This window comes from Zerene cesonia, chromosome 4, assembly GCF_012273895.1.
Source record: "Zerene cesonia ecotype Mississippi chromosome 4, Zerene_cesonia_1.1, whole genome shotgun sequence".
In the NCBI taxonomy this organism is placed as follows: Eukaryota; Metazoa; Arthropoda; class Insecta; order Lepidoptera; family Pieridae; genus Zerene; species Zerene cesonia.
Window position 1 is genome coordinate 5579125 of NC_052105.1, and position 23299 is coordinate 5602423.

At 34.1% G+C, this 23299-nt stretch overlaps 1 protein-coding gene, 1 long non-coding RNA gene and 9 other non-coding genes across 12 annotated transcripts in view; 10 read left to right on the forward strand and 1 right to left on the reverse strand.

Annotated features, from left to right (window-relative positions):
- The first annotated feature begins 1066 nt into the window (after positions 1-1066).
- Positions 1067-23299, forward strand: part of LOC119839576 — a 24203-nt gene continuing 1970 nt past the window's right edge. The window contains exons 1-14 of one of the 2 annotated variants that reach the window (XM_038365932.1): positions 1067-1497; positions 8371-8992; positions 9297-9478; positions 10432-10549; positions 10890-11130; positions 11773-11994; positions 12545-12738; positions 14679-15456; positions 16253-16421; positions 16844-17029; positions 17909-18054; positions 19631-19727; positions 20118-20574; positions 22976-23235. In XM_038365932.1, coding sequence (XP_038221860.1) covers positions 1472-1497; positions 8371-8992; positions 9297-9478; positions 10432-10549; positions 10890-11130; positions 11773-11994; positions 12545-12738; positions 14679-15456; positions 16253-16421; positions 16844-17029; positions 17909-18054; positions 19631-19727; positions 20118-20574; positions 22976-23235 — 3698 coding nt within the window. In that variant the 5' untranslated portion in view covers positions 1067-1471. The remainder of the gene's footprint in view (positions 1498-8370; positions 8993-9296; positions 9479-10431; positions 10550-10889; positions 11131-11772; positions 11995-12544; positions 12739-14678; positions 15457-16252; positions 16422-16843; positions 17030-17908; positions 18055-19630; positions 19728-20117; positions 20575-22975; positions 23236-23299) is intronic. The other variant, XM_038365933.1, reaches the window with a different exon arrangement.
- LOC119839816 lies at positions 12990-13108 on the forward strand. The gene has a single exon (XR_005288277.1). It is a non-coding gene; the product is annotated as a 5S ribosomal RNA (ribosomal RNA).
- On the forward strand, positions 13643-13761 carry LOC119839817. Its single transcript, XR_005288278.1, has one exon. It is a non-coding gene; the product is annotated as a 5S ribosomal RNA (ribosomal RNA).
- LOC119839830 lies at positions 14456-14574 on the forward strand. The gene has a single exon (XR_005288289.1). It is a non-coding gene; the product is annotated as a 5S ribosomal RNA (ribosomal RNA).
- On the forward strand, positions 15995-16113 carry LOC119839818. The gene has a single exon (XR_005288279.1). It is a non-coding gene; the product is annotated as a 5S ribosomal RNA (ribosomal RNA).
- LOC119839580 lies at positions 16158-19686 on the reverse strand. The gene is made up of 3 exons (XR_005288261.1): positions 19607-19686; positions 16841-16975; positions 16158-16207 (listed from the first exon to the last, which is right to left on the reverse strand). It is a non-coding gene; the product is annotated as an uncharacterized LOC119839580 (long non-coding RNA).
- LOC119839819 lies at positions 17207-17325 on the forward strand. Its single transcript, XR_005288280.1, has one exon. It is a non-coding gene; the product is annotated as a 5S ribosomal RNA (ribosomal RNA).
- On the forward strand, positions 17646-17764 carry LOC119839820. The gene has a single exon (XR_005288281.1). It is a non-coding gene; the product is annotated as a 5S ribosomal RNA (ribosomal RNA).
- Positions 19783-19901, forward strand: LOC119839821. Its single transcript, XR_005288282.1, has one exon. It is a non-coding gene; the product is annotated as a 5S ribosomal RNA (ribosomal RNA).
- Positions 21944-22062, forward strand: LOC119839822. Its single transcript, XR_005288283.1, has one exon. It is a non-coding gene; the product is annotated as a 5S ribosomal RNA (ribosomal RNA).
- LOC119839823 lies at positions 22782-22900 on the forward strand. The gene has a single exon (XR_005288284.1). It is a non-coding gene; the product is annotated as a 5S ribosomal RNA (ribosomal RNA).

The window sequence follows — 23299 nt, forward strand, 5'->3', positions numbered from 1 at the left end:
GTAAGGTGTTAATCTATATGTAAATAATGATAGTTTTATGACAACATTATTTAATTATTTCGTATCGATAAACTTTACTTATAATTTGTATTTTTATTAAAGATAAATTAATGAAAATCTGTCAAATTACAAAAAGTAAAACACGTGATAGAGGGATTAATCTATGACTTGCAATAAAATACAGAAATCATTAAAACTAAGAAAAAAAATATTATTGGACGATTCTTGGTTTATTTTGTATAAACACTTATTATATCAGCTATAGAATAAGTAGGAATCTATCTATCTGCTATAACAGTACTATAACCGGTTCTACCCTTTATAGGACTAAATTAAAATATTGATTTATAAATTATCAATATAATGAGTTTAAATGTTAGTGGTCTTTAGATTTTATTTGATAATGTTTTTATCGATAATCAATATATTTTTTTAAATAAGCAATTTAAAAACATTTTACTGACTAATAAAGTACCTAATAAGTATTATCTTGAGGATCTAAGCTAATAAGATGAATATATGAAGAAGAATTTAATCTAAAAAATCGACTCTATGCTTGAATTTTAATAAAATATGAAGTATGGTCTATTTACACAATTAAATACCCAAATTAAAAAGGTTTTTAACTTTGAGTACATAAAGCGAAATCTCAGATTAATAAAATCAATAACATTCCAATATGAATATACCTACATACTTTTGTAGATATAATATGGTTTCTATTTGGTAATTGATTTGACTCGGCAAGTTGATCATGATGTTGACAAATTAAAAATAGTAGAAAGAGATAAAAATATAAACAAATAAGAATTATACTTCCTGTCAAAGAAAATGCTTGACTTTTGTTAGGATCTTACAATCAGTAAAACTAAATGATACAGATATTTCATATTTAAATAATTCAGAAATAATTAAAAATAACATGAAGAAATTTTTATATGAATACAAAGTGCTACGAAGTAGTAAATCAACAAAAGAAACGTCAAATGAACAACGGTAAATACCTCAGTATAAATCTAGCGCTACCTTATATTACTTTTATCACTTGTGATACTTGTTAATTGTAGGCTCGGTAATTATTTGTGACTGCGAGATCGATAGAAAGGTTAGGTATCTAATCGCGGTGGTAGACTTGAATAGTGAACGAGGCCTGACCGGCGTGGATGAAGTGGTTCAACGGAGCGCGACGAAAAGTAATTTGTACAAAAACTAAATTCAGTTCATTGCGACTGCCGTGTCGTTCGTGATGTTTTGTCTGACCGCACAATATATCGGTGATCATTGTTGCTAGACGGTTTTTACTGCTAAATCTCATGCGCCGGTATCGGTAAATCTCCGCGTGTCTATCCCGTTCTGTTTTTAATGTATACCTACCTAAAAGTTTTCGAAATAAATAACGCAATATCGAATTGGTTAATCGTATGAAGTGTAATTATAATCGAACGAATAAAAAGTGGATTCATCAGAGGAAATGGGTGTTTTCAAGTGGTTGCGCCGGTAAGTGAACAAAAATAATGAAGCGATATTTAGTGTTTTTAATAAGTTTTCGAATAATGTTTTCAGCATGTTTGTGTTTATTTGGTGAAAATTCTGGTTTTAGTGGGGCACAAGCAATTTCGATTTTGTCTAACATAAGATAAAATTGCTTACGACAAAAATTAAAACATTGGTCTTACTACCTAATTTATGTGTTACCCTACTGCACCGGCAAAAGAAAGAGGGTACTCCTTCACTCTTTTTACAGGAATGATTGAAAAAGCGTTTCGAATTTATGTTGGTATCAGTTAATAACTCTAGTTAGTGGAAGCGGGTTTCGAATTAATACCTACTCGATTGGAACATAACTTTCTGTATAAAATATTAACAAACTGCGCTTTTATCATTACAAGTAAACTGTACATTAAACCTGATATAAGAAAAATATGATGATGCATTTACACATTCATGCGAATAACGAAGCGAATAACAAACACGCAAGTAACAGTGCATTTGCAATACGCCTTGAAGTTTGCATAGGTACCTATGGGCTTTTTCAGACGAAATCAAACGGCACTTTATTAAGTGTGTGATCAGTGGTTCGCGAATAAACTCAAATGTTACGTACATAAGTTTAGTCGTTGAATCATGAGGCGAATGGCGAACACGTATGTTTGAAAATGTATAACAATAATTAATAATAATTTATTAATTAAAAATAAAAATTACGTTAATAGTCAAGTCTTAAAAATTCTTGGTATTATGCTCAGTCAGTCAGTCAGACTATTCGCAGGAATGCCTAAATGCGGCAATAGAATTATCTTAATTTACTTGGTTCTCTTCCTCTAAATTTAATGAGGTAAGGGTTTTACGGTAAGATAAATAATAAAGATATTAGCAGGTATTCTTATTCTATAGAGTGAGTTGTAAATTTGTCTAATTCTTAAAATTTTCATAGTTAATAATCAAGAATTCAAGTCTTACATCGACTACTAATGATTAAAAAGTTTTCCCTACGAATAATTTTATCGCTAGGATCATTGACCTATGTATTGTCTTAAGTATTTCTGAATCTTGTGCCTTATCTTTGTATAAATTATATAATATTAAAATTAATTGAGTAAAAAAATCATAATATCAATAGCTTTCCGCCGGCGTCTACGCTCGCGTGGTTAAAGGGAATTCCCGTGAGAATACATTTTTCACCGCAGTGAATATAGCCTAAGGCTAGGTTAGCCTGCTACCTATCTTCAGAAAAAAAAAATGAATAATATTCCATAAAATCCGTCCGTTGTGACATTAAAGAAAGACGCTTTCAGTTATTGATTTTTAACACGCTTTTATTAGCTTCACTTGTATGTTTGTATGTATGTATGTATGTAACTCACACCCGTTTTTCTCCCACTTCTCGCGAACCGATTTTTATATCACTTATTAGTCAGCCATACTATTTTTCTTTTCAGTACTTTTGCGATTCTTGTTAGAAAGTTTTCTAAAGAATCTATTTTTGTTTTAAATTAGCCTTTATATACCTACTTTACATTCATAATACACAGTACCTATTACAACTATACTATACCTAAAGAATATTACGTTCGTCGCCATCCACCTTGCAATCTATGAGTCTGCAACACATCCGCAACACATTTAATATTGAGAATGTCGTCTATATTGAGGTGAAACATTAGGCCAAATCGCATCCGTATATAGTATATGTATCTGAAGCTGATGTAAATAAGTTTGCGACTGCGATTTATTAAATTTCCCTCTTACGTAGTTGCGTATTTTGTTCAATTTATATTCCTTCGTTATTTACATTTACAATCGACTAATAATGACTCGGTGCAATGGATGCATGTCCATCGGATTTTAATTTGATAAAAATACTTTAATAAAAACCAGTAATGTTACTTTATTTATACAAATTAGGTATGTAACTCACCAACCAACCCACTGAACCCACTAAAACATCTTTAATCAAAAGCCTCTCTTCAAAGTAGTTTATGGTAAAATCAATACGGTTTCAGGTATAAACTCAGTAAACTATAATTCTTGTTGAAGTATGAAACAGATTTTTTTATACGAGTATTATAAGAGTTAAATAATATCAGGCCTATGTTCAGTAGGAAAGTTTGTAAAACTAAAGTAACTAAAACATAATTTTCACGAATGCGCGTGGAATAGAAAATGAATGATGTGTATCATTCGTTTTCTATTTGTTATTCAATTTATATGTCTAATGTTCACTAAAACCACAATATAACGTATGTGACAACTACGTGATTTCGTTGGAAAAGCCTAAAAATGTTGCAGTTATCCTAACTCTAAATATAGGAAAGAAAATGCAGATGTATTAACACCAGATGACCATTTGCAATCTCTTACAGCACATGTAGTAGGTTCAATTTCTTACAACGTAATTATTAATTACATATCACATTTAATCATATACTAAATACATGTAATAATATAAGATACCTACAAACATTAAAACTCTCGCGTCAGGCTCACGATTGACCTGTCTTAAATTTTCGTTGAACCTCTGTTTGAATTATTTAGTTAAAATTTAAAACGATACACTTTAATTTTACAAAGTTTATCCATACATCTACAAACAGATATTAGTGGTGAAATATAGTCGTGTCCATGACTAAACAGTCACGATGGCTGGATCGTAATTCATTGAAAGTCTGTTACACTATTTATGGTACTTTCCAAACGTAACCACGTTGAATGTTTTATTTTTGACTGAAACAACCATTCCAAGATATTGTTACGTGAAACAATAAGGAAAAATGCAGATTTAATTACTCGATGTTAATCTTTATCTAGTTTCTCAACGAATTTTAGAACGGTTTTTGATTTGTGAAAATAAAACGATCTAGACTGTTTTACAGCATTTAATTTAGCGTTGATTGGAACCGCAATTTTCTTAGATCTGTCAATAAAAACCATAAAGATATACTCGACAGATCTTGTACATATGATTTTTAAAATTGAATAAGGACAGAGCTGATAATGTATGTGATGGTCTAAATTCAACCATTTAAACAAATAATGATCGTGGGTTTTAAAGAAAAAATATTATAATTAATATACAACTGGAAGCGAAAGTACTGAGTAACGGTCAAAAATGCTAATAACATTTTTGCAATTTTTCTTCAATGTGTTCTACTTCGCAGTATTTATCGATATATTTTTCCTATAACCTGTGAATAACTTTTTGCGTATTTTTTTTATTTCTAGCGCCAAAAATTGTCTTAAGAATAGCTGTAGTAATAGTTCGCATACACATTGTAAATTCAACTATGCGTTTTTATATGAACCTACTAAGTGTTTTCCTTTTGGAGGTGTGGTTCTTTTAATAACTGCCGTTTAATCTTGATTGTAATATTGAAAACCATATTTTTATTATAATTTTGCACATAGTAAAAATCCCTTCCCGAATAAACAAAATTGTCCACTAGATAAATCCCAATATATATATTTTTTTTACTTTTAGGCCTATCAAGGATATTCATATATAGGTCGGAATAACATAGATTACTATTGAGGTTTCTCATACACAAAGAAATGCCGTCAATGCTATTTTATGGTCGAAGCTTACATGATAATGGTTTAGTATTTTTTTTGTCCTCTTAAATTTGTATTTATATGTTAGTTCTTTACGGTTCTGTAAGTACCCAAAGCGAGTATAGTAGTTTGTTATATAGTACTAGCTGCGCCCCGCGGTTTCACCCGCGTAAGTCCGTATCCCGTAGGAATATCGGGATAAAAAATAGATGTTGGCCGATTCTCAGACCTACCCAATATGCTTACCAAATTTCAGAGGAATCGGTCAAGCCGTTTCGGAGGAGTATAGAGACTAACATTGTGACACGAGAATTTTATATATAAGATTAACTGTGCCCCAGGGTATTATGAGCACTATAACTAAAAGTTCGTTGTATATCTATACTATACGATTATATCGAAAAGGAAAATGTAACCTAAAATTATTTTCCATTCATGTCTTAGACGTATTAGAACAACTATTATCCCAATCGCAAGTTTTTGCGAATGTAATAATTAAACTACAATCGCATACGAATACAAATTTCAACACGAAGGTTAGACTTAAGTGCTTCCGGAGCAAAGTTGCCCACATTTTGACAATGTTATTTATATCTTGTAATACCAATTACTGGGATAGAGATTAGATTGGAAAGGCTCTTGATAAATTACTCGCTGATAACACGAAAACGTATTATGGACAATAGGTACTTATGCAACTTGTATAATAGAAAGCATCAGCTACCTAATTTTAATGTCATAGATAATCTTACATAAACAAACCGCCGTCGAACCATCAATTTGACTCTTCTGACGGCAATAAACTAAAATTTGAAGCGTATCGGTAAATAGTTCGGTGAAAGTAGAATTTGCTATTTTAAACAATAGATAACAACTGTTCCGCATAGAATGAAGTTATTAATGGATGTATCAATCACGACGTCTCGGTATTAGGCGAGTGGACGTGATTCTTGATCGTGATTAATATTGACTTACGCTATAGCGATCCCATCAAATAACATTGCATAATAGTATTTGATAAGCGCATGCCGGATTTTAACGTAATTTCCTATACTTAATACTTTCCTAAATTAATATACAAATTGTTGCGTGAATTCAATATAGGGTCATGGACCATGAGAATGATTGGATATATAAATAATTTTGTTTTTTTTTAAAGAAATATAATATTTATGTTTGAAAATGCAGCGTGCAGAATCATGACCTTTTGGTCAGACAGCTCAAGGTATATTTATACATACCCAATACAATGTAGCGTATGTAAAAAATAAGTTGCCTAGATGCTTTAGCAATCTCGGTACCTAACATACCGATTACCGATTGCTTACCTGAAATTTGTCACCTTTTTTACCCTACCAGAGTTATCTAGACGCGAAGTCCAATTTATGTGTATAATTTCGTTTTACTCTTACTTCTTAATAAAATGATTATAAACTATGTAGATTAGTTATAACTGATTGAAAAGACTCTCATTAAGTAACTCTAAATATATTCATAAAAACGAAGTAGTTACTTAAAAAATGCAACAACGTGAAAGCATAAAAACAATTGTCAATAAAAAGTTTAAAAGCTAGACCGCGGCGCTTTGCGAACTTGCGCTATCAATTTACTTACACTTTCTATTTGAAAAGTATGAATTGATCATCACATCATTGCGAGTCGCAGGAACGGCTTAACTATTGTCATGATAAAAAGCAACGAGGAGTACATACTTTTCACTTGTCAAGAATTGCGCGTGAGACGTGAGCGAAGTTGAATATTGAACGAAACTCATTACGGCGCGACAATCATTGCGAAAATGTACAATAAAACCAGTGAGAAGTGAGCAAATCGTAATGAGAAATGTGATGTGAAATGATCGACGAACGTGTTGATAAAAAATTATGACAATGTAATAGCTGTTGATATGGCGAATAAATAATTTCGAGCTACCTCGGTGACTCATTTTTGTATGAAACTTATTTAGAAAGAGAAATTTTTTCCAAATACCTAAGCCAATGGCCAACCATATTTCAATAGAATTTTCCCAATAATAACGAAACATATATAAATAACGTCCTTTTTTATTTGTATATTACTTAATCGATATTGACCGCCTCCTCGGTACAGTGGTTAACGCATGAGTGTAGAACCAAGGGGTCCTGGGTTCGAATCTCGGTGGGGACTCACAAAAAAAATGTTTCGGTCTGGCAGGACACAGAAAGCTGATCACCTACTTGTCCATAAAGAAAATCGATCAGTGAAACATGTATATCATCTGTACACGGGACTTCACTTACAAATTGATAATCTTCAACATTTACACGTCGTCTATGAAAATGCTAAGCTTTAAACAAAATTACGATCGATTGTCGATTGCCGATAAATCTGACCCATTGGCGACCGGAATATGGGCCTTACAGATTTATTGCAATGTATAAATGTTTCCTATTAATAAGATTGCTCTACTAAAAGCTCGCTGTACAAGCTATTAAGGAAATTAAAACACGAAAGCAACCATAAAAACCTTACGTAAACCTCTTTATAGTCATTCATTACATTATTATAAAGTAAGCAATTGATCCATACACGACATATGCACGTTTCATGATAATTAAAATGCACCAATACCCAATACTGCCAACAACGGCTATGTAATACCAAAATAGATTTGCAATGGATTCGTGTACAAAGCGCTGGTATGTGACCTCCATGTATTCAATCGAGATAAAGGTATGGTATTTACCGATGTTTTTTAGGCGGAGTATGAACAAATGAACAATAGGTCAATCGTAAATTCGAGACCAACCAAAATGGAATCGTGTTTTGAAACCAACTTAAAAAGAGGAGTTGATTCTTAATATATTATTTTCCTGTAAATAGTGAATCACTTGGTACAGTTTTGGTCATTTCCGTTACGAGAGCAATTAACTTTGAATCGTTAAAACTGTGTCGGCCGATGACACTGACATTCTCATAGTGCGGGCTTACTGTTTTTATGTTTTGGTTGTTAATTAAACCGACCGTATAATTATTGTTTTATATTTAGAAGTCGGAATAAAACTGCATACACAATTCGAATTCTGGTTTTTTCCCACAGTAATATTAAGATGCGTTTTTAATACTCATTTTATAAGAAAGATAGCATCAAGCAAAGCGGTCGATGCTATCTAATTTGACATTTAGAGCCTTTGAATTTTGTACCATATGCTATAGTAACACGATGAATTTTCACAATTTTAAACGTTGCAATATTACACTTTTTATTCAAATACTGAGTGTTGTTTGAAAAATGAATTCATAAGAAATAACACATTTATGTTCATTTGTTGATTATTTTAGAGAGCGGGTGACAGTCACGACTAGTCAGATAAATCCATCCGAAGCAGAAGCTGATGAGCCTACAAATGGGCACATAGGCACAATACGCACTGAAGAGTACAAACGGGACTTAGCAGAGTTTCAAGCCAGGCGTTCTGCTGGTTACAACGAACTGAAAGAAACACCAAACAGAAAGAAATGTGGACGACACTCCCTTCCCGTCTCGTGCACAGATTGCGCCGGCGATCCCGACAAAACATTCAACTACGAGAAGAAATCCGCGCTGAAGTACAAAAAGAAATTGCACAAAAGGGCCCGAAGCGCCCAACCCGATGACAAACACGACGGCGTGCCAAACATACAGTTCCTTTTTCAGAATCAGGTATTCATGCCGGGAAATGTGTTCAAAACCTCGTTTTCGGAACCAAGGAAACGTAGCCAGTGCAGGTCGCCAGAGTTTTTGACGCAGAAACACATAGATTTCGATGATGAGCAGCCGGTGTCGCCTCTATTCCTCAAAAACAACTCTCTTCCGTTCGATGTTAAGAATTTTCTGGATTCACGAAGCGATGAAGAGGAAGTTGACGGCTTTGTGGATGAGAAAGCGAATTCCGCTGAATCAAGTAGGACAGATGATACAAAGGTGAATTATTTATTATTCTTAATATCCTTATTACATAATACATTCAATGATTTATACTTCACTTATATTATATTTTAGTATTGATGCCGTAATATCTTTATGTTTATTTCAAGAAATATCTGGACAAAGTTTAAAATAACCTTGGAGTATCTTACTTGTAATTTCGCGTTTATGAATGGAAACATAGTGTAGTTTATAAACATATAATTTGCACAATTGCCGCGTTAAAATTGTATTTTGTATATATCAACTTCCTGCAGTACGCTTTGAAGTTTTCTCAAATCTATGAGAAACACTGTTTCAGAGCGATGCGAGTACGTTCGGTTTACCGATAGCTAGTTCATGCAACCTCAACATGACGTACGATAGAAACAAGAAGTGGTGTCTCGGTAAATGGGGCGTCGTGCCGGTTCAAATGAAAACTTTGTATGGCGTCACTATGGAACAGGTGAAGAAGAAGCGCAATATGGAGATCAATATTCTAAGGTAATCGCTACTGTAAATAAATCTTATAATAAGGTACAGGAAAGTAATTAATAGGTAAGACAAAGGGTATGATTACTTTTGTTTTCACCTGTGTTTGCGGGTAGTTTGCAAATACTATGTTAGTTTATTATGGATTCGCGTTGAAACGACTGACCGGGCGGATTTTGATTTTAAATTAATTGAAATGTATAGAGAATTTCAAATCGGTAAACTACTGGAAATCAGCCATTGCGACACGCTTTGCTTAGCAACATATATTTCACGCAGTTTTAAAATAACTTTATTTGATTGATATAATATATGTTAAACCATATAGCTATTTTATTAAGTCCATATGGATTAAACATTTTAATTGTTTAAGTGAAATCGTTTAGTGTGCGCAGGTGATTATCCAGTAACTATTATATACCTACATCGAAAATCTTTAAACTGGTATAGAAAGTACTTTACCTGATGAAAAAAATTACAATATCAACTTTTCAAAAAATAAACGAGGAATAACCAGAAATTTTACATTACACCAACGACTGTACCATGTATACTGCTATTACTTAAATGGAGTCGGAACAGTGCCTTAGCTCCATAGCCAGCAACCTGGACAGATCTTTCTCTTATATATTATACTATCATTGTTCTGACATTTCCATTATCATTCAACTTTTTTTCCTATAAAAAAAAAACGATTTTAAAACTGTTTTTTTCAACCCTACGGCTTGCAAAGCTTTTATCAGTACCACAGGCTGTTCAAAGTTTCCGTTTCACTATGGACCCTTTTGATGTTTAACTGGAGAACGCTCTGACGCATACCCAACGTCTTCTATAAAAATGCTCTGGGTTATATCGGACTCTGATTGCAATAGTTGACTACCGACTAAATTCATTACGTAGCTTAGGCTTTTTGTCATAGGTACCAAACCCATGAGCCATCACTGTTGACCCTTTGTGATTTGCAGAAAATGTCGCCACCCGAACGTAATTCTGCTAATGGGCTTGTATCCGGATGTTCAAAACAACGTGCATATAGTTTGCGAGAGAACTCTTGATACACTCTTCAGTATAATACATGAGCAGGTAATTAATAATAAGATAATAGTTATATTGTTAAATATGAAACTAACCTTGTATATTTAACTTAAACATGCTCATAACTTTAAACTAAACATAAACTCGGATGACTAGTTAATTAGTTAATTACAGATCCAAAAACAGTTTGTTTAAAAATAAATTAGATACGTAAAATAAATGCAACTCCTTTTATATTACTCAACCCTATATCCATTTTATATAGTAACAATTAAAGTCGAGCGATTTATGCTCAACAAAATTGTTATTCAGCAATTGCTACATACATATTGGTTAAAAATTTCTTCATTAAAATCAATTAAAAATGCAACAAACAATTTCCCAACAGGGTCGAGTGTTAAGCACGCAAACGGCGGTCCACTACGCGTTAGACATAACTAGCGCCCTGGCGTTTCTCATGATGCAAGGCTACATTCACACTGACCTGAATAGCGCTAGCATAATGCTCACTTCACATGACACGGCGAAACTCGCGGATCTGAGCCCGTGCGTGAAGGTGCCTAAAATTAAGATGACCGAAAAGGACTATGACGCGTATTCGCCTGAACCGTTGTATGTTAATATTGAAGGTAAGTAAGAGAAGTGGCAGGACAAAGTGAGTATAAATGTGTATGTAAGTGAAATTATTGACCGCCTCCTTGGTACAGTGGTTAACGCGTGAGCTTAGAACCGAGGGGTCCTGGGTTCGATTCCCGGTGAGGACGCACAAAAAAAAAAAAATGTCTCGGTCTGGCAGGACACAGAAGGCTGTATATCATCTGCCCCATACCCCACTAGGGGACACGGGACTTCACTTTTTTTTTTTAAGTGAAATTGTCTCTGAAGTAAAATTCAACTAAAGCACATATTTTTTTTTAAATTGATCAATAGTATTTATCATGAGCAAAGTGGTCTTGCTTATTTTATACCTTCATTGAGGGTATGAGTCTTATATCCAATACTAATAGTTAACATTATTTTTAAATATACCTAACTGACTGCAAACCATAAACTTGCTTTTTACGACGACCTAAATATTAATAAAGTAAAATTGATATAAATGTAATCATTCCATGTGTAAAACTTTATTCAACATTGTTGATACAATATGTTCAGGCAAGTAGATCTACATACACAAAAAAATCTAAAATACCAGTTACAGTCTCTAACACTATTGATATCCCCGCCCCACCATAAGTAAACATATATATTTATATATATTCAATGAACAGACACATGCAAAACAAGGACGGCGGATTCAGAGCCCCTGCTGTCCGGGCGCTCCCTAGGGCCCGAGGGCTCCGCGCTGAAGGAGTACAAGGTCTACATGCACTCGGCGCGGTACGGGTGGCACGCACCCGAGCTGTTCCAGCCGGACGACGACGGGCTCGTGAGACCCTGCTCCAAGAGCGACGTGTACTCGCTGTGCGTGGTGCTGTGGGAGTGCTGTAATGGTGGGTCACTTTGTATGGTTGTCGTTTAAGGGGAGATTTGTTCCTGTTGTTTCTTGTACTTTGGTTCTGGTTGTGGAATTTTGCCTGAAATGATGAGAGATTATTTGGATCATTTCAATTGTAATTTCACTAGTGGCCGTGGAAAATGTTGTTCTATGTCTATGTAGAAAATAATATTTTAGGTATCATTCTATAGTAGTCTGCCCAGTGAAGTTTGTAATGATGATAAATATTATGGAAAATAGTAATGAGATATTTATCGATAAACATTTCATTAATTTTATGTTTTAGGAGCTACCTCATCAACTAATAAAACATGTAAATCTTATACCTATCCAATGAAATGGGAAAAAAAAGATTTACATTATGAAGCATTTAAAATGTTTGTTATTATGTCATTTAATTTTGCCCAATTATAATCCCTGAATAATAATTAGCTTCTATCATAATCAGGAAAAATCACATAATTATGTTGCACTATACAGTTAGAACAACAACAAAACACAAAACTCAATTGAATTATAATTAATAACAATTTTCAAATTCACAGCCAAAATCCCATGGAAGGGCTACTCCTACGAGAAGCTCAAAGAAACATACACGGTATGGAAGACAGGTATACGTCTGCCCCAAGATGGGACTTACCCTGGCTGCTTATTAGCTCTACTCCAGAGAGGCCTTACTCTGTCCAGGGAGGAGAGGATCAGTCTGACAGACTTGCAGCATACTCTACAGAGTGTTAAGGTTTTTATATAATTTTCTTTCTTAAGAGAATGGTGTATATTTTTAATTGTAATTTATTGTGTAATTTTGAACTGTGAATGCAGTTGCAATTGAGAATTTTAGTGCAAATCATAAATAATAATTTTGATGAAAATTGCTAGCGCTACAGTGTAATGTGGAATTTGTTATAAGATAAATGTGGACTGAAATTAGATTCCACTTAAATAATCTGTACTTACACATATAGGTACGTTATTTTCGCTTGCTCATTCGCCAACGTCCATACCACGTTGAATACACCGGTTCTCGTCCGATCACCGAAGTTAAGCAACGTCGGGCGCGGTCAGTACTTGGATGGGTGACCGCCTGGGAACACCGCGTGATGTTGGCTTTTTGCTGCTTATCAGGGACTTATTTTTAAACCGAAATGTTCTATGCTTCACTTTGTTTAAGTATTTAATTCTAAACTCGTGATAAGGGTAAAAAAAAAATCAGTCTTAAAAAGTACTTTTAGAAAAAAAAAAATAGTATGGTTTGTTCCTTTGAAGTAGAACAGTTTTTAGCCAACATTGAATAAATTGTTAATAAGTTCTGAAACACCTTTTTTCAGTTCATTGAGCGAGATCTAGCTAATATAAGTAGTAATTCAATAAATTTCTGAAAGTGTAGAGTTGAATTTCAACTATAGAGAACTTTTTAAGTTTGCTATTCTGATGCTTCTGTTACATTTATCTAGGTATTGGGATAAACTATATTTAGCCCCTAAAAACATGATAAATATTAGCTACAGCGTTTATTTGTTACTTGTTAATGTTGGTGTACTTTATAATTATTGTTTTACCTACAAGAACAGACTTGAATCCCATTGAAATATTGTATGTTCGCTATTCATACATATAGATACGTTATTTTCGCTTGCTTTATCGCCAACGTCCATACCACGTTGAATACACCGGTTCTCGTCCGATCACCGAAGTTAAGCAACGTCGGGCGCGGTCAGTACTTGGATGGGTGACCGCCTGGGAACACCGCGTGATGTTGGCTTTTTGCTACTCGTTGGGATTAATTTTTTAACATACCATCCCTTTTAGATTTTCGACTACAGTGAAGACGGATATAATTATTGTGTACTGAGAACTGAGTACTGACTGCAAATAATCTTCATCATAATTTCCTATTTGTTATGATTGATGTATCCAGATCAACATTGATATAAATATATCAATTCATTATTTTGAATTTAAAAACGTGTAAATTATATCTAATACTTATTTTTAAACTCTCTACACAATATTTGAGTTGAGATTTAAAGCTAACTGCAACCAAATCAAAAACTGCCACAATGCTTCAATAAATTAATACACCATAAAGAGTCAAGGTTCCAAACTATAAACATACTATACACTTAAATAAGAAACAAAAAGATTTTTTGTGTGCCTCAAAATAAATTGGTACATTATTTTGAATTTTGTATAAGGAAAAGGATTACATTCCAAACATAACACACAATAAATTTAATAACACAAAATAAAATAATACATCTTTTTGAGTTTAATTCGTTATAGATAGCAACATTCTCATACTTTCACCTGCTACCCTTATAGTGCCAAGTATGCTAACGTGTTACTTTTGTGTGCGCATTTGAATTACATTGTATATTACAGACCGATCACAAGATCTTATTCGCATGACTGATCTTGTCATTATATTCCCGATGAATATTTTCGCTTGCTTTATCGCCAATGTCCATACCACGTTGAATTCACCGGTTCTCGTCCGATCACCGAAGTTAAGCAACGTCGGGCGCGGTCAGTACTTGGATGGGTGACCGCCTGGGAACACCGCGTGATGTTGGCTTTTTGCGATTATTTTCAATAAAAGTTTTTTTTAGTAACAATTTTCAGCAGACCTAAATATTCAATCTGGGATTATTTTAATCATTCAATAATTTATACTTTCAGAATGCCCTTAATGAGATGGAATACATTATTATACCAGAACGTTTGCCAAAGAAGAGGTCTGACTTTAGTTCCCAAGCATGGGACTCCACCACACCAAGTGATTCCGACTGTATCAGCCCAAAAAATATTGAACACGACGCAGTCATACACACACGGAGCTCCACGGAAAGTGAAAATAAGAGTGGAAGTCCCATTTACCACACCATTCGCAAAACCTCCCTCCCCGAGCCCTACGATCGTGTCGACAAATGCTTTATATCCAATGAAGACTTAAATGAGCGACTCCTTAACAAATACGATAATTTAGAAAAGGATTATTCAAGTGCGTGCTCCACGCCGATATCAAAATTTCGCGAGCGAATTAAAGACACTCCAGGCACTTTACACAGGAGCGATTCGACGGAGTATTGCAGCATTTTAAGCCCAGAAGCGAGAAATTTCGCCCTTAACGACAATAGCATTAAGGATCAGAGCGGCGAACGACCTACGGCGAAATTGAGCCGTAGCTTCACGCCGAAGTCTTATAAACCCTTACATATTAAAGTGCCGGAATTCAATTTGGACTCTATCCGCGATATACTTAAGGACCGTAATGCAAATGAAAGTGTTTCGTATAACTTTGATATAAAGAACTATAGCTTACCTAGTACGCCTATAGCCCGCAGTACAAAGTTGAGGAAGAATGCCTGGCTGTCGGGAGAGTTGAGTGTGAAGGACACTAGTTCGGAAATATTAAAAGTTGTGTGTAAAGAAAACGGAACGGACCATAAATTGAATGGTGAGATAAACTTGTGTTTGTTGTATAATTTGACATTTGCGCAGTTTAGGAAATAACTTTAATGCTACCATTACTTCATATTTTTTTAGGTTTCAAACACATTTATTATAATTAGTTTCTTCTTTGAAATACATACCTATAATTTATTAATTATAATAAATACTTAAACATTAAAAGTTTAATAATGGAATTTTTTAAATCGGTTCGGTAGTTCCCGAGATTAACATTTTCAAACAATAAACTCTTTAGCATTAAATGTAATTTTTGTATTCGTTATAATACGAATATAAAATTGAAAAAAATATATATTAACATATAATGATAGCCTAATACAAGTAGTTCAATTTGTACATTTTAAAAGTGAGTTCTAAGTACTCACGGATATTCTTGTGTACATTTTAAGAGAGAAAAGCATGTTCTGAATATCAAGAAAAGTGATGTATTCCCCTCATTGCGAGTAACGTTAAAAATAAAATTAAACCAAAATATATGCACACAGTACTATAATATTATTATGGTATCTTTTGCTGAAGCTATCGCCAACGTCCATACCACGTTGAATACACCGGTTCTCGTCCGATCACCGAAGTTAAGCAACGTCGGGCGCGGTCAGTACTTGGATGGGTGACCGCCTGGGAACACCGCGTGATGTTGGCTTTTTTGCGTCGTATTTTATACATACACATGCATGTTTTTTTTTATTTTAATTGTCTGCAATAATTTTTTGTTTTTTTTTTTTTACTCCTATTGTCTGTAAAGAAATAATTTCATTCGTTTATCATTTTAATATTTCTAGAAAAACCTGTGCTAAGCGAACCAGCTAGTACGATGGTAGTTGATAAACAAGTACAAAGAATTGAAAGTGAATTTGTGGGCTTACAAAATGGTGGTAGTATAGGCGAGAGGTCCCGACAGGCATCGGAGAGTGAGGACACAGTGCGTGATAGTTATACCGGATTAAAAAGGTATCTTTTAATTCATGAAAATAATAATTATTCACAAAAGCTTTTTTTTCACCTTACATGCATACACGTATAATATATCAAGGAAGTAATACAAAAGAATTTAACTTGTGCTATATATACTCTATTTTTTTCTTTCGTACAAAAAGTAAACAAAGCAAAGCGACGCATACTTGAATGTGTGTCATACCATGTGTCTGTAATCTTAATATATATAAATCTCGTGTCACAATGTTTGTCCTCAATGGACTCCTAAACCACTTAACCGATTATAATAAAATAAGCACACTATGTGCAGTTCGATCCAACTTGAGAGATAGGTTAGTTTTTATTATAATTTAAATTACAATAAACAACTACCCGGGCGGAGCCGGGGCGTACAGCTAGTGTCATATAAATTTACAAGTGCACATGCAACGTACCAGGATCCCGGATCCGCCATCGGACTTTCCGGATCCACGTGGCCCGGCCGGATCCCGCGGGCCCTACGCGGTGGAACAGGAGGTGCTCGCGAGCGTGAACGTGAAGCCGCTGGTTGCCATACACGAGAGGTGGATCTGCGAGGCGAACAAGAAGACTGTGAGGTCCATGTCGCTGCCTGAGGATAGGAGGTTGGTTGGAACGTGTTTTTTTTATTCAGTAGGCTAAGTATATGTGACATATATATTGAATGCAAGAAATGGGTGCCAATAGTTATACAAGATTTTCACATTTGATGCGTGACGATAAGAGTTAACATAATATTCATACTTTTAAAACATACCTTCGTTAGTTTTCCTTCTGCTATTGCCAACGTCCATACCACGTTGAATACACCGGTTCTCGTCCGATCACCGAAGTTAAGCAACGTCGGGCGCGGTCAGTACTTGGATGGGTGACCGCCTGGGAACACCGCGTGATGTTGGCTTTTTGTTATTATTTTTTGTTTATGTTTCATTATGATCAACTACTATAATCAAACGGTGTGAGGTTCCCTGTTTACTTCTTTTTTATGATAACAATATTATTGAGGTTTTTGTACTTCTGAATTTAAAACAAATATCAAGTTAAATGGTCATAGCTATCAGACTTCGCGTATCTACAAAAATAGTTTTATTTCAACGCCATCTATACCTTCATACTAATATTAAACTAAGTAAACGCACAGACAGCCATCTATTAATGGTATGTGATAACATTTATCTAAATACCGTACGTATTCCATTCATTAATTTTATTTGTATTGTCGCCAACGTCCATACCACGTTGAATACACCGGTTCTCGTCCGATCACCGAAGTTAAGCAACGTCGGGCGCGGTCAGTACTTGGATGGGTGACCGCCTGGGAACACCGCGTGATGTTGGCTTTTTGGCATTTGATCTAGTTTTTATACATAGCCTGATTTATAATTTAAATATAAAAACTACAAAAAAATATCCTATAACGCAATTCGTAGTCTCATTAATGACTTATTAATAAATCTTAATAGTATAGCAAAATAATCTTTTAGCAGCAAAAGCCGAGTGCAAGCGGTAAAGCCGGCGTCGCACTGCGTGGACACGATGCAGAAGTCGCTGCCACAACTGTACTTCAAGCCCAGCATGGCCAAGCCTTACCGGCCACCGCCCGCCTCGCCGGCCGCTAGCTGGAAAAGCGGTCAGTGATTGTTTACAGCTTGGGGAGAAAAGTAATAAAGTATAAACCACTAAAAACTGTAAAAATTGTGGTCATACAGAAGTGATGAAACGTGTGCCCACTTTTTTTAGTTGCTATTTATTTATCTTTTTCATATATCGGCTAATAAAAGCCCTATTCGCAAATACATTTACCTAATTTTTTGCCGCACTATGTTACTTGCATGATAAGCTTTTTTCATAATTTAACACCTGATTTTTAAAACATGCTATGTATTTATTTGAAGTAAAAAATAAACGTTGTATCATATTGAACAAACGAGAGAAAGTGATTGATATGATTTTTATCTAGATATCTTTCATAAATCTGTCATTCATCTCAATATAGTTTTGTTCATAGTGTTGCTGATACTCGTATATATAATTGGTATTTAAAAATTTATTTTCTTTATGTAAAAATTACAAAAAAAAAACAATGATTTAATGGGACCTTTGTACGTAAAAATAGTTTATTAGAGGCATGTTTAACTTTGTTTTCATTACAACTTTTTCCTTAATCAAACAATGCATGTATTTTTTGCTTTAGAAATGTTTAAAGCATGTTTGCATATTAAGGTTTTGTAATAAGAAAAACATCTCGATATGTTTGTGTTAATATGTATAATAATTTTGTTCTGCTTTGTAGTTTATCTTGAAACAGCATTAATACTCTGTATTACTCACATATACTTTTATAATTTAATTAGGATCAATTGCATTTCTCTTGAAGCAAATATAATAAATTATAAGCCAAGTTCATTAAGGTGTTTTTGAATCCACGTTTAAATAAAAAATTATTTTCGTAAACTTATTAAAGTATTTTACAACACTATTTTCAGGGACTTCAATCGAAATAATCTCTATACTCATTTACGCTTCTTATCTATAAAGATGATGATTTTTTTTATTTGAACGCAGTAAACTCAGGTACTTTTGTATCGATTTTAAAATTATTTCACCACTTGGTACATTGAAGGTAAAAAAACAATTATTTTTATTATTAATATAATATTATATCATAAAAATGCTGCAAAAGGCGCAAACAATGCAATTGGTCCTTCTTACTGTAGATTATGGTGTTGGAAATAGTTTTGTGTTTGCATGTGTTTCTTAACTTACATTAATAAATAAGTTTATATTTGCTAATCGTTTTATTTGAAGAGAATTTTTAAATACTCACAAGTGAGTCGGTCGTGTTATTTATTTTAAACAGAGGTAAATAAAGACAACTAAATAACTTTCAATAATGTAAATAAATCTTCATTTTGACGTGGGTTTTATATGTATCCCAAAATATATATTAAAGGGTATTTTTGCAATTATAAATAAAGTTTATTAGTTTTTCCAATCATACCTAAATACTATGACCTTGATTGATCGTATATCTTGCATTATAATGAAATGTTACTTATATGTTTACCGTAAACATATGATAAAATATTGACGCAAAAAAAATTGTATTAGTGTTTCTTCAATAATTATTTCTAATTTTTTTTTTTTTTTTGTTAAAAAAACACAATAATCATGAAACATACCGATTATTTGATCATAAATTATAGGCAGTCCCTGGGAGCAATTCTTTCAAACACGAGAGATGTCCAAAAGCTTTCCACCGAGAGACTTCGAAGTTGGCATTCGACGTGATGCAGACAAATCGTATGTTTATTTTTACTATAGATATAATCTGATCATAAGATTCCGTTATCATATCGCCAACGTCCATACCACGTTGAATACACCGGTTCTCGTCCGATCACCGAAGTTAAGCAACGTCGGGCGCGGTCAGTACTTGGATGGGTGACCGCCTGGGAACACCGCGTGATGTTGGCTTTTTGGTTCATACTTTTATTGAATGTATATACATATATTGTTGATATTTTCTATTTTAATGGAGGAACCAAATTTCATGATAATATTATGTCACAATGGGAAAGGGCGCGGGGTTTTTGAAAATCGAATCACGTTCACGTTGAAAAATGAGTAATTGGATGAGGTATGCATATTCTTATTCTTATTATATATATTCTTTAATGTTATCTGTTACAGAACGATAACCGATGACATAATAGACCGTCAAAAGATCGACCAAGCGACGGATACGCGAAGCATCGAAGAATTCATACGAGAATTGATCCGAAAGGAATTCCAATATCTTCTGCAAGATTCGTCCGATATTTCAGAGGCATCTAGCAAGAAAACCGATGATTTAGTCAACAAAGGAGTCGCAAATGTTCTAGAAAGTCTCAAGGACGATAGCGAAACGAAAATTCCAGTAAAATCCTTTTCTACTGTGAAAATCAACGGCAATAACAAACCTCTCCTTCAGATTACCTTCAGTCGGTCTGGAGAGAATAGTTTGCAAGTTTTAGATAATTGTGTTAACGTCACAATCGCTGAGGGAAATGGCGGGAAAGAGAAATTAAATTTGTCCATAGACGACACTCTGACCGATGAGATTCACATCAACGCGTTGAAACGGTGCCAAGCCTTCAATGCTATTCAGGTGAGGATGGTTTAAGAGCAATAGAACATTCTAAATTTAAATATAATGTACATAGTAGAGAAAGTACATGTTTTTAAAATGACTAAAGTATATTATTTTTTTATAAGTAGCAATCTATAATATAAGGTTTCGTAAAGCGCTGTAATGCGGCTGAGAGGTTTCTCCTTTTTTTATTACAATTTAAATAATGTTAGGAATTTTAACTGGACAAATAAAGTACATAGCAGACAAAATACGATAACTTAACAATATGATGAGGTTACGTTATGCACACGTAATAGCCAGGGCCGTCTTAGACTGTGCTGGGGCCCTTGGGCACACAAGAATTTGGGGCCTTTTTGGAATGTAAAGAAAGTGAAATACACTTTTTTACTGTGATCTGCTTTATTATGGGTAATCTAATCTAATATAATTAATGATTTTGAAGGTTTTTCCGTGATTTCTTTTTGAGCTAAAACTTTTTTTCTCTTTTGTGAACCACTTAGATATGTTCTTTTCGACATAATGAAATAATATTTAAACGAACAAATCAATAGTTCTATTAATTTTACCCAAATTACATTAAACAAAATTAAATCACGACACTTCTGTGAAAATAAGTGATATATTGAGTAATAACTTTAGGTAAAAAGTTTCGACTGAAAGTTTTTCATAATTTATCCGGGGCCCAACCATAGACAAAGTCGACATTTTTTATGGTCGCTTGAATTTGGCATTGGAGCGGTTTGCATAGATGATCGCTAGATAGTGTTCTTAGTAAATTAGGTAGGATGCGTTCAGAAATACTTTTAAATTACTGAATAACTGAATAAAAAATCAAATGATATGTAAGTTGAAAATAGACATTATAGACTATAAAATCTAGATTATAAAATTTATAAACTCAAGTAATTGTCTGGTAAGTTATATCAGACCAAAAACAGCCCTTTAGTACAGCCAAAAAGCGCACTAAGTTTAAATTAAGCTAGAAGCTACCGTGTCTGTATACCGCACACAACCGAGACCCTGTAGGCTTGATGTCACTCAAATTCATATAAATATATTGATTCGGATAAATCTAAAAATAATCGATATTCGGGCATTGAGAAAAGTGTAATGAGTATTTTGAGATTAAATGTGAGAGAAATTGTCGGCCCTTCGGGGCCCTCTGAGGAAGGGGGCCCTGGGCACTGGCCCCTTGTGCCCTTATGGTAAAGACGGTACTGGTAATAGCGTTATTATAATGCGTACAAAATAATTAGAATCCAACGCCATCTCCACATTTATCGTGACATTAAAATAAAAGGTGAATGGAGAGCCATCTGTTTACGGTAATTGATAACATTTGTCCAAAAGGCATCATAGTCCTGTTCTTTTCGCTTGTCCTGTCGCCAACGTCCATACCACGTTGAATACACCGGTTCTCGTCCGATCACCGAAGTTAAGCAACGTCGGGCGCGGTCAGTACTTGGATGGGTGACCGCCTGGGAACACCGCGTGATGTTGGCTTTTTACTACTTATTGGGATTAATTTTTTAATATTATTTAACATACCATCCCTTTTATATTTTGGACAGTGAAGACGGATATAATTATTGTGTACTGAGAACTGAGTACTGATTACAAATAATCTTCATCACAATTTCCTATTTGTTATGATTGATGTATCCAGATCAACAATAATTAATAAATAATTAAAATGATATAATTATGTCAATTCATTATTCTCAATAAAAAAATATGTAATTTATATTTTATACTTATTTTCAATTCTTTGCACACAAGTTGAAATTTGAAGCTAACTGCAACCAAATCAAAAAGTACCACAATGCTTCAATAAATTAATACACCATATAGAGTCAAGGTCCAAAGTATAAACATACCTATACACTTAAATAAGAAACAAAAATATTTTTTGTGTGCCTCAAAATAAATTGGTACATTATTTTGAATTTAGTATAAGAAAAAGGATTACATTCCAAACATAACACACAATAAATTTAATAACACAAAATAAAATAATACATCTTTTTGAGTTTAATTCGTTATAGATAGCAACATTCTCATACTTTCACCTGCTACCCTTATAGTGCCAAGTATGCTAACGTGTTACTTTTGTGTGCGCATTTGAATTACATTGTACATATATTACAGACCGATCACAAGATCTTATTCGCATGACTGATCTTGTCATTATATTCCCGATGAATATTTTCGCTTGCTTTATCGCCAACGTCCATACCACGTTGAATACACCGGTTCTCGTCCGATCACCGAAGTTAAGCAACGTCGGGCGCGGTCAGTACTTGGATGGGTGACCGCCTGGGAACACCGCGTGATGTTGGCTTTTTGGCATATTAAATTTTTTCTAAAATTCAATAGTATGTAACTATTTTATTAGATGAATGTTTATTGTTTACAGGAAGCCAAAAGCACAGAAGATTTATACATAGACGACGACATATCAACACACATGCAGGAGAATTTCGGCGGGAAACTGATACCACTGCACGGCTCCTTGCACGAAATACTTTGCGAGAAGAAAGACGAATGTTGCCTCATCAAAGTTAAGCAAGAGAACGGCTGCGACACCATATACTTCAAGTGTGACTCGGACACTGAGTCCAGAGATGCCATCGACGGCTTTGACCCTAAAGATACTGTCGTCTTTAAACGCAGTATCTCCGTTATAGAAGAACGCATCCAACGCGTCCACCCAAAAGACAAGCGGCCCAACCCCGTCGCA